Source organism: Protopterus annectens, chromosome 10.part0 (assembly GCF_019279795.1).
Source record: "Protopterus annectens isolate FY-2018-M chromosome 10.part0, PAN1.0, whole genome shotgun sequence".
Classification (NCBI taxonomy): domain Eukaryota; kingdom Metazoa; phylum Chordata; order Ceratodontiformes; family Protopteridae; genus Protopterus; species Protopterus annectens.
The window spans coordinates 1,107,509,907-1,107,522,400 of NC_056744.1; the positions used below are offsets into that span (position 1 = coordinate 1,107,509,907).

General features: G+C 36.6%; 1 protein-coding gene across 3 annotated transcripts in view; it reads right to left on the reverse strand.

Moving 5' to 3' along the window:
- Positions 1 to 3,905: 3,905 nt before the first annotated feature.
- LOC122813499 (leucine-rich repeat-containing protein 7-like) overlaps positions 3,906 to 12,494 on the reverse strand; it is a 2,638,896-nt gene continuing 2,630,307 nt past the window's right edge. For all 3 annotated transcript variants that reach the window (XM_044085845.1, XM_044085843.1, XM_044085844.1), the window contains one exon: positions 3,906 to 4,987. In XM_044085845.1, the coding sequence (XP_043941780.1) occupies positions 4,811 to 4,987 (177 nt within the window). In that variant the 3' untranslated portion in view covers positions 3,906 to 4,810. The remainder of the gene's footprint in view (positions 4,988 to 12,494) is intronic.

Genomic DNA, 12,494 nt, shown 5'->3' on the forward strand with positions numbered 1-12,494 from the left:
TAAGTACACTACGGATTTTGAGTTGCAGTTAAACCTTCCGTCAATCCTGTAGGTCCTATCCCTCACCAAAAAAGTGGTCCCAGGGGCCATAAATTTATAAAATTTGCATGAGTCACATTTAAACATATTTGGCATTTTGTATGCTTTGTGCATGTGCCCCTCCAATATAGCTTTCATGCTCCTACCCCTCTTGAATATCAAGGTTGGTTTGACACCAATTTTTTCTTTAACTGCCTTGTCAGTGAGTAGGAAGTTCTAATTCTTACACAAAATGTTCTTAATTCCATAAGCATCTATATTAAAAGGGGTAATAAAACTCACTAAGTAATCTCTTTGTTGTGTATTCTGTGTAATAGCATCATACCCCATTCCCATGGTGTCTGAAGTGCTGTCATACGAGGATTCTAAATGTGTCACTCCCATGTCTCCCACCTGATGTGTACACAAACTGGGTTTATATAACCCTTTTCATCTTTTATACTGAACTTCATGTAAAAGTTCCAAAATTAAAGTTTCAGGATATCCTCTGTGGAGAAACATGTTTTTTCAAGAATTCACATTCTATTAGAAATTCATCCTTCGCAGACACAATTCTTGCTTCTCCCACTAACTGGCCTTTTACAACAGATCTTTTCTGGTGGATTGGGTGTGAGCTAGTAAAATATAGTAGGGAATTTGAGTAAGTTTCCTTACGATAGATTTTAGCAACATATTGTTTCCCCACTTTGTCCCCACTTTCCCCAATTCCACATCTAAATAGGCAATCTTGTCTTCCTGAAAGTTACTAGTAAATTTTAAAAAGCTAGTAGTGTCATTGAGTGTTCTTAAATATTGTTTAGCATCAGTACTGTCCCTTTTGAACATTAAAAAAATGTCATCTAGGAATCTAGTGTATAGGCCAATGTTGGCAACCATGTCCTCACAACTGAAAATAAACTGGTGTTCCCAATGGAATAAACTGGTGTTCCCAATGGGCCATCACCAAATTAGCAAAGCTAACTCCACATGGTAAGCCCATCACTACCCCTACCTTATGTAAAAAGATCTCTGTTAAACAAGACAAAATTGTTTGTAAGTACTATATCCAGTAGGTCCTCCATAAATCTCAATTCAGAATGGGGGGGGCCCCATGCCATCTCATTCTCTCAAGCATCCATTCTATACCAGTTGTCCAACGTATGGAAAATACAAATCAGTAACATCAATTGTTAAAAAATGTACTTCCTCATGAAATTCACATTTGTTTATAGCAGCTAAAAACGCCCATGAGTATCTACAAATTTGTTTTTCTTTGTCGACATATTTCTTTAATGTAAAATATACCAACTTTGCTATTGCATAGGTAATGGAGGCTCTAGCATCAATTAGTGCCCTCATGGGGGGATTCTGGATGTTCTTATGTATCACTGACTAGTGTGGAATAGTGCCAAAGTGCCACAGTCCTGGAAGGCTGATAGCAATGCTGGCATCCCTGTACAAGGGGATGCACAAGAAAATAATCTTGAGAACTACAGGCCTGTTAATAAAATAGCCTTGACATGGAAAGTCATGGAGACATGGAAAGTCACGGAGAGAAACTTGAGTGGAAGGGTGGCAGCATTTCCTAGAAGACATCAGTCTCCATGTCATCAATCAACATGGTTTCTTGACCAAAGGAGATATCAATCAAATGACTGGGTTATGGATGAACTTAACAGGGAAGTACAAATACATACACACTTATTGGACTTCAGCATGGCCTTTGACTCTGTTCGACACAGGAGGCTGAATGGCAAATTGGAGGGATTGGGGTAGGACCAAGACTGCAAAACTGGATACTGGCATAGTTGAGTGGTAGGAAAGAGTTGTTGTGGTGAGAGGGTCAACATTAGGATGCAGGGAACTGTTTAGTGGGGTACTGTACACATCTCTTTTGGGTCCGGTACTCATCATTCGTTCTCAGACATATTTAAGGGACTATAGAAAAGGATCACCCTCTTTGGCAATGACAAAGAGAAAAGTGCAATAGGTGAAGCTGAGGGAATAGTCTAGTGCAGGATTTGGAAAAGCTGAACAAGTGGGCAGAAGGTGGCAGCTAAGGTACGATGCAAACAAATGCAAAGTAGTGCATTTAGATCACAACAACCCTAGTGTGATGTAACAAGTGGAAGGAGTGGAACTAGTGGAGAATTCCTGTTTTGCTCTTCATTGTTTAAAGGCTGGCAGCATGATTCCTCTTATGAAGGGAAATGTTAAAAATGTTTGTTAGTGGCTTAGCAATTTTGTCTGCTGAACATCTAAGGAAGAAGGGATGAAGGGATAAGAGAGAGACTGGAGGAGGATGAGTGACATTGTTTAAATAGTTTGCAAGTGGACTTAACAGCGATTTCAGAGACGTGAAAGACTGCAGCATATTTGGTCAAGGGTAAAACTGTAAGGTTAGGGAGATGCTGTTGGGCTAAAATAACTACCACTCAGACTGAAAACTGAAGAATTCTCATAGCTTTGTATGATCCTTCCATGTAAGCTCAATGTAATTCTCAATTCCTTCTGCCAGCATATTATTTAACCGAAAATTTACTTTCCCTATGACCTCAATTGTCTCTTTGCCAGTACTGCGTTAGACAACTTTGTGATCTGAAAAAAATTGTTAATGAGCTCTTCTTTCTCCTGACTTAAATGTTTTCTCAAATATATAATTATCATTGTGTTTATTTTATTCCATTAAGTGCCCTCTTTAATTAACTGGTACTATAAACCTGCCATTGTATGGATATTCTTACCTATTTCTCACATAATTATCTAGTTCTGTGTTTCTGCCACTCGTTTTATCAAATGCATAATTTGAAATAACTTGCCCAGATTATTTTAGCATGGCTTAGCAAATAAGGCATGATTTTTCTGTAGTAAAACATATTTTTTAAATCTCTGATAGAAATTTCACATACCTATTGGATTTTTTTTTAAATTTAGTCATCACAACACACATATACCTTATTGGTTGTATAACTTTTATATTCAGTAAATTATTGTTTTATTAAACTGTATACTCCCTATAGTGCACTTTTACCTAGCAAATAAGGGTCTATATTAGAACACCGAACATTCAAAATGTCGAGTGTTCTAATATTGAACCCTACTGATCGAAAATACCAAACATCGAACGTTCAGAATAGCGAGTTTTTTCCTAGGGAAAAAATTTGCTGTTCCAAAACACATACACGCAACACAAGCGCACCAAACAAACAGCAATCCACATACATACACCTAAAATATTACACCTAACCCTATACTAAACTATACACTCACCACTAACTATCCACTTACCTTAATCCAAACCCTAACCCTAAGGTCCGTTACTATCGCACACTCACCTCACCCGCGCCCTAACCTTAACTCACCTAACCCGCCCTAACCCTTATGTCCACACAATTGCATACATACCTAACCCACGTCCTAACCCTAACTCACCTAACCTGCCCTAACCCTCATGTCCACACAATCGCACACATACCTAATCCGCACTCAGTCGCACACTTACCTGAACCTGACCCGTAACTTTCCAACAGAGCGCTGAAAATGCCGAAGCAACAGAAACGGACAACCGAATTCTTTCCTAGGGAAAGAATTCGGTTTTCTGCTTCTTCAATACTTTCAGCGTTCGCTGAAAATGGGTCGATATTAGAACACTCGACATTTTAAATGTTCAGTTTTCTAATATAGACCCAGCAAATAATAATAGTACATTTCCTAGATACAGTTCTTTATATCTTTTCTTTTGTATTTTATTGATACATTTTGATACAGTTAATATTTTGAAGCAAGACCTGCCCTACTTCTGAATCCAATCCAGTTTGCTTAAACATGAATTAAGAAGGAATGCGATCAACATTCAGATAAACAATGCTCACTTGTTCTGTCTTCATGAGATTTAATTTAATGCATCATTTATATTTTTACAACAGTTTGATCTACTAAACTAAAACATTCCATATTCATTGATTCATCTGAACCTGTTATCATATTTTGTTAACAGTAATACTTTAAAAATTCCTCAGCTTTATTCTGGCCAAAGTTCTATCAAGAATATTTTGTTTTTTACAATAAAAAATCAATGTCCATTCTGCTATCTATATTTCCACTTTTCTGTTGTATCATTTTACAATTTCGGTAACATTTTCTTTTTCTGGCTCCTATATGCCACTACAGCCCTGCAAGACATATTGAACAAATCCTCATTTTGTATTTTTGTTTTCAGATTCCATACTATTATGACCTTTCAAACAACACAAAACACATTGCTGTGATTTCTGCACTGTGACATCAAATGTTTCAATTCTGTGCAGAAATAAGTGATTCAGTCGGCCTAGTTCTCTTATAATGCAGCTATTATTTTTAACAAAGATATAATTTTACATAAAAGACATGATACTATTTTCAGCTTTTACTGAAGTTAATATAGCACAGGATTTCATCTACTGTCCTGGGCAACTTACCCATAGTCAGACTAAACTCTACTTTTGAACTCCTCTGAAAACAAGCCACAGGCATTATTGGACTATCGTTCCAACAAAAAATAAATAGGTAAAGGTATGTACGATACCAGAGTACTGTGTACATTAGTAAAATAAATAAAAGTCAAAGATTATCACTAGAAAATGAAACTGTTCAAATGGAGCCAGTATTTTTTACAATAATAATATTCAACAGAACAATCTACAACACTGAGCAATCTACAAAAACATAAATTCGTAGTTTTGGTAAGATCACTGCAAATATGTAGGAAGGTGAAATAATGGCTGATTCAGTATGACATATACTTGTATAATGTTCATTTCTTTATATAGAACTGTGCAGTCTCACCTATTGAATCTGGCAGCTGTTGTAACATGTTGGATGACAGCAAGAGGTCTTCTAGAGATTCACATCCAGAAATATCCATATCAATAGATTCTATCCTGTTCTTCGAAATGTCCAGGTATATTAAGTGCTTCAGCTTGCCTATTGACTTAAACACATATTTTAAAGAGAGTGTTAGCTGTTATATTTGTACTTCTGCAATAAAATTAGATTTTGTCTTTATCTGTTGGACATATTTTTTCTAAATACTGCAGAAGTGGATAGCACCCTTTCCACCTCATCACTGTGCACAGAGTTACCATAACTGGAAGTGCATGTCTGCAGACAGGAAGAATCCATACAAATAGCTTGCAGGCAGCTGTGACACTGAAACAAAAGCAGACTGAAGGGAACTATAGGAGGATGCAAAGTGTTAAGTGAAAAGCTCATCTATTCATCCAAAATAGCCATTTTTGGAACAGCTAAATTGCTACTGCCAAGAAAATATAATTCATGGTGTTACTTGATCCGTTAGTGTTACTGTGTACTCTGGGTTGCATTGCTTTTTCTACAAAAAGTTTATAAAATATCACACATTATGTGATCAGTATTTATATTAACCTCATGGTTTTGAAAATTCTTTTCAAAGGCAGATCATATTTACACAGAAGTAGTCATTCATATGAATGGGGTTCAAAAATGTTTTTTGACTGAATAACAGTTTAAAATGTTTAATTTAGGTCCTGACTGTGAGCTTCAACACAGAGACTGGCAAGCAGAGGTGCTTACAAAAATGTGATGCAGCTGTATATTCACGTGCATGTAAGTGTATGTGCACACACACACATCTGCATGTCTGTATACAATGCACACTTACAAGTGTGTATATTTTTGTGAGTATTCATGAATAAAAGTATCACTTCAGGGATTCTTTAATTTTCACCACTGTTATTATTAATGAATTATTTTATAAAGTAGTCTGAAAACCAGAACAGGAATACACATCTCCCATTGGTTAAAACAGTTATCACATGAGACATCAACTGTACATTAATCTATAATGCATAAACAATAACCAGTGATAAGGAAACACAGGAACCTCATTGGCTTACCGTAGTTTCATAATTTCCAATATGTTTTGCAAAACACAAATGCAGATGTTTTTCTTTATAAAGTCTTTGCCAGGTTTTTATGACAGTTTTCAGAAAGTAACTGCTTCAGTCATATTAGTCTTTACCAAATTTTCTTTGAAAAAACTTTCTGCAATTCTAATAATATGACTATTCAAATATTTCCCATATAGATGAATGTACTATAGACTGTATACTATGGAGTAACAGTGTGGAGACCTTTTAATAAAATTTAGTATAAAAAATATGACATGAAAGCAACTGGTGTAGGGGTAGGTATGATATAAAGGAAAAAAAAAACACTGCCTAATTATTTTACAAAGAATACATCATGCTATAATTGCACATTTTGCAAGGGATATTTAGCACTTTGCAGATTTCCCATGGTGGAGAATACAGTAGATAATTGATTCAATGCAGGCTAACTCTAAATTACATAGGTAGGATATAAGGCTGCCTAACTGTGATACTAAATAACACTTCCATTAAGCAACATGAACTTCTTTTAGTTGCATTTTGCCATTTTTTATACCAAATTTGCCTAATTCTTAGTATGCTTTGCAAATATAATAATGCAGCCGTGCCTGAATTTGTAAAATCTTAACTGCATTTTTATTTTGATAGTTGTCTGTTGATTTAATGTTGTTTACATTTAATGTCTGGAAAGTTACAGCAAGATGGTATGCACAATATCACTAAAGTTTATTAAAGTATCATAAATCTAAATACATGCATTTTATTTGTTATGGAACTTGCATTTTGCTTTCTCTTGGGGTGCAAGGTCTAACTTTTAAATAAAACACATTTAGACATTTTAAAATACCACACTGTTAATTTTTCCCTGATGAACACAAACAACATGATGGGAGCTTATGACAGGCCAAAATCAGAAAAGTTACAAGGTGTAAATTATATTTATACCTTGTGGCTTCATTTCCACATTCAGAGACCATCCTACCAAAGTATTTTTGCATGGGCAGCATCACATTGTGTGGTCTGCACCACAGGGTGGAGGTGTCTCAGTCTTCACCCAGAAGAGACTCATATCAAGGCTGGTAAAGCAACATGATGCAGTAGAGCTCCTTCATTTCCAAATAACCATCAGAGAGGTCCCATTACCTATTTTAACTAGTTACAGAACTCCTCCTATGACCTAAGAAAGCCACAATGCCTACCTACAGGAACTGGAATCACTCAGTATTAAACCCAATACCATTTTCCTAGGTGATCTAAACTATCCAACTTTTGTTGCGTCTTTCGGCTTTTTCCCGGTTAGGGGTCGCCACAGCGGAACTCCGGTCCACTAATGATTGGCAGTAGATTTTTACATGCTGGCTTGCCGGGCCTAACGCACAACCTTCAACGAAGGAACGCCCATTCACGCATGTCACCACACAGAAGACGCTCTAACTGAGACTCGAACGGGCAACGTCTAACTGTGAGATGACAATGCTACTGCAGCACCACCACCGCAGCTATCTAAACTATCCAACTACAGCTTGGAAAACCTACACCACCACTAGCGCACAAACACAGAGATTCTTGGACTTTGTCAATACAAACTCCCTGGAACAGTTAATCAGGTTATCATTTAGGGGCGCAACATCTTGAATTTTGTCCTTATTAATATAGGGCATCTTACAACATCGTTTACATATCTTCATCACTTGTTAGGTCTGATCATAAAGCAGCCTCATTCAAATTAAAATTGATACTGCAGACCTTGTCAACCAAATGCACCTTTAGAAAATTTTCTAAACTGCCTCATCCTAAGTGATAATCCTAAGCGATCCTAACTAACTTTCAAATTCTCACCAAACCCAGTTAAATCAACTGAATATACAGATATGTACACCACAACACTATACCAGCATGTAAAAAGCTGCATAGATGCAACTGTATCCTTTAGGAACAAGTGCCAGGCAAACCCTAGAAACAACCCCCCATGGTGGATCCATAATATCAACAAACTTTACAATAAAATGAAGAAAAGTTTAACTAAATATAATAAGATTAATTTCCAGAATGATAGAGCCCACATCATTGGAGTAAACAACTCATGAGCTTAATAAAATCTATCAACACTGACTTTGAGGGAAAAATAGCAACCAAGCCAAAGGCAATCACAAGGTCTTTTCAGTTATGTTCATATTCTCATAAGCACAATGCAGCAATGTGCTGACATGATTGTGAATGATGCTAGCTTCACTATGGCTTAAGATATAGAGAACCTGCTGGCCAATAAATTCAGCTCCAGACTGGATTCGACAAGGGCAGGTCATGCATACTCAGTTTTTTGAAAATAATCATCAAAGCAATGGATGAAGGTAAAACAGTTCACATCACACAACTTGACTAGATGAAAGCTTTTGACACAATTCCCCACTTAGTCATAGTAGAAAAGCTGCATAAACTGGTAATAATAATATATATATCACCCAAAGGACTGTGATCTGACTCACAGATAGGATACAGGAGATGAAAATAAGGGACTCTGCCTTCACAAAGAGACCAGTCAAGAGTGGAATCCTCCTGGGTTTCGTGCCAAGACCTTTTCTGTTTAGCATCTACTTCTCTGAAGTAAAAGCCAATACCAAATGGCTCCAACTAGGAGTAGTCACTCAATCCCCAAATGACTTAGCCATCCTGCAGGAAGATTTGCCCCCAATAAACAACTGGTGACAGAAACATGAACTGAAGATAAATGCCAAAAAATGCTTTATTAAATCCTTTGGGCAGTCATCTACACCAGGGAACTATCACTTCAACAATATACCCATAAGAGATCACCCGATCGTTTGGGATTTGAGAACTTACGTAGACAGTAACCTAAGTTTTGACCAACTAGATCTAGAGATGACACTGTCTCCCCTTACTCATCAGAATGCCCCCTTTGGCATGTATCTATTCAGACACATGCAACAACTATAATACCCACAGAGAAACCATGTTAAAAGGATACAAGGCCTAAACAATATGTCCTACATGGATCATTTCAAAGCTCTATTACTATACTCGGTAAACTATAAAGAGGTGATCTGTGTCTGATATACAAGGCATCCTCTGACCTAATATTGATGAACCTACTGAACATCAGCAAGTCAAATGGCATCAGAAATACTTTGTCCAGGGATCAAAACATCTTTTGAGACATCAGCAGAACAGGTACTTGTATATGTTGTAGAGGATTCTACTACTCTGGAACAGTCTACCCACCCATGTAAAACAAAGCTCATCCCTGTTCGTATTCAAGCACATCTTGGATTCATGGATGGGTAATAGAAATATTAACCAGGACTGACCCCTGTACTATTAATAAGCAAAGAAAGTTCCTAAATGCTTTATGCCAGTCATGGGCCCCCACAAATTATCTATGGTACGATTCTGGTTAGTTTCACTAGGGGTAGTCTAAAATTATAGACCATGAGATGGATAAGGCCAATCTAACACCAAATGGAATCGATTAATTTAAACACAAAAAGGGAAATCTGTTATGCTTAAAATGTCCTGTAAGGACAGCTAACCTAGTACTTACCTGTGGACCTGTGAAGCTGTGCGCTGTCCACCACAACTGCTTGTGGTAAGGCATTTACACAACTGAGTGATTCAGTGAACCAGTCAGCTGTGTAAATTAGCATGGCCTGTCTTGGTCACTTGTGCTTATGAACACAGCCATAAAGCCATGTTTGCCTACTGCAGTAAAAATGCTGGGGAGTTTAGTGGTCAGGTAGTGTGTGCATGCATGTGTATATGTGAAGGCCTACATGTGTGAATGTGTGACTGTGTGTCTGCCTGGGAAGTCACATTGTGGGGGTTAATAAGGGTGTACATTAGGGGTGTGTGTATGTATGCATAGGTGAATTTGACTTGTGCATTCTTAAAACAGCAGTTCTGATCCAAACATATCCTTGGGATTTGGGTGGGGGGGATTTCATTATGCTACTCTTTTCCAAGAACAAAAAATGTCTATTTATCTATTCTAGATTTTCCTCTAAATTCACAACATATATTTTGTTCCTTTGTTCTTCAGCATTATTTTTCCTTCCTTATGATATTTGTAATGTATCAGAACATTTTAATATCCTATTATTCTCCATTTGATTTTGAGGATAACACCAGAAACCTCAGTTTATCCCCAAATATTTCAGAAAGATATAGTTTGGCCTTGTTTTTGTTCTACATCAAACTGACATACATTTTTCATTGTTACTGTAGAGATGGAGTCTGCAGAACTGAACAGGGAAGAAAAGCCAACTTAATGAAATATTGCACATCTATTTTTGTAGCATACAGGCATCTTAATGTGTTTTATTTTGTTTCCCATGCTTATCAGAGCACCTGCTAATTAAGAAGTTGACCATGACAGACAATGGCAATGCTAAGCCTAACAAGAACTGCTTTGATTGCACCATGACAATGAAGCATGACTGAATGAATATAGGTGTGATTAAACCCCATTACATGCTGACCTAAATGGTCACTTATGATTATACAATGGTGTCTCTTTAAAAATATTTTTTTACCTTTTTAAATAATTCTAATGTACAATATAAATATTTTCCACTACTTTGTTGTGTTATAATTTCCAATTGCAGTCTCAAATATACTATATATGTGCAAACTTTTACACATGGTTACACATATGTATAAATTTTATTCCATTTACAGTGGCTGTGAATGAATCTGTTACCATTTCCCTCAATTGTTGTATGTTTTATAGAACTTTCTGAACAATGACAAATATAGTATGACAGATATTTTGATGGTAGCATACACATTTTGTTTGTAATTGTTTAACATGTTAGGAAAAGCTCACTTAGACTCTGCCATAGACTGCTGGGAGTGAAATGTTAATTTGTTTTTGTTTATATTGCTTTATTGTAATTTGCATTGCTTTCTTCTGTTTTTATACTGTGGTGTATTTTCACTAGTCTGTGTTAACTCGTCTTAACTGCATTCTGTATGTTATTGCATATTTAAACTAGGAAAGAAACCAGTGCTATCTCTCTTGTGAGTTACACAGAAAGTAGAACACGTGACTTAAAGTTAATTACTGTGAACTGAGGAAGGAGCTAAGAACTAAACTTTGTCCTAAAGGGGTCAAATAAAACATTTTAAGGCTTTACTGGTAACGTTCATTCAGACGCTGGCATAGACTGCTGTGAGGGAAAGATTAGTTTGATTTTGTTTATATTGCTTTCTTGCAATTTGTATTGTTTTATTGTTTTCTTCTGTTTTGTACATTGCAATGTATATTTATTACACTGTGTTTCAATTGTATTCTGTTCTCTATTGCATATTTAAACTAGGAAACAAGAAACCAGTGCTATCTGTCTTGTGAGCCACACAGAAATTAAAATTTCCCCATCCTCACACCCTGTAACTGTTGTGTTTTTAAACTCACTTCCTCTCTCTGGATGCCTGCCCCTTATGTTAATTTGGCCAAGTAATTCCTTCCCTCTCCTCTTTCACTGACTATTGTCAGTAAGCAAAAATGATAATTTTGTAAAGTCATGTCGCATTCAGATATTTAAATTCATTGTCCCTTCTGTTGTATTCCATAGAGCCAGAGTGTTAAGTGCTCACTCACATCCAATATTAAGTGCTCACTCCCATCCCCTTAGACTGCTAAAGCTTGAATTACCCCCTCTTTCATATCTAACACCTTAGTGCACACAGCAACTCTTAGGATACCATTTTGTTCATGTTACCTTTAAAATCTGCAACATTTGGTCCAAGAACATCAATCATTACAGAACTCACATTCTGCCTGTCAGTAGTCATCTTGGGATTGGTGCTTCTGTTTTGCTCCTGGTGAGACAATGAGTACTGAGCATTATTTCCTGGAGACTGCTGAATACCAGAAAGACTGATAACTGCTTCATACATGCCAGATTGGAATTTGTGCTACTGTTTTGTTCCTGACGAGAGAAGGAGCAGAGGGCATTGATTACTAACTGTCTCTGATTGGGCCATAAGTGTCTGTATGATGATGAATTCTGGTAGATGAATGTAGACAAAGAAAGCTACAAAATGTGAACAGTAAACATGCCAGTAGGTAGGTACAGATTCCCTAGCATTTCAATCAATTTCTAGTAGCACCAGCAGTACCACAATGAACTACAGCACAGGAAACTGGAGAACTAGAAGCAATGCAAACATAATTGATGATCTATTAGTTTGGGGTCAGGCAGAAGAAGAACACGAAAAGAAACTGAAATAATTGTTAATAGATTAAGACAGCAGAAATTCAAGTTAAAATGGAGCAAACGTAAATCATAAGAGACAGTTAATAAATACATAGGTTATAGTTTAATGCCAGAAAACTTGGTTAATGCCTGGCAAGAAAAAAGTCAGAACACTTGTGGGAATGTCAGAGTTAGAAAGTAAGCAGGCATTCACTGTTTCTAAGAAAGATGTCTTCCAAAATTTTTATCTAATGTGTCTAAGATAACATGTTTATGTCTAAACGAAAGCTGTTAGAACAAACATGCAAATGGAAAAGTTTTGAAATGCTCAGGAAAGTAGTTACAGATGAATGGAAAC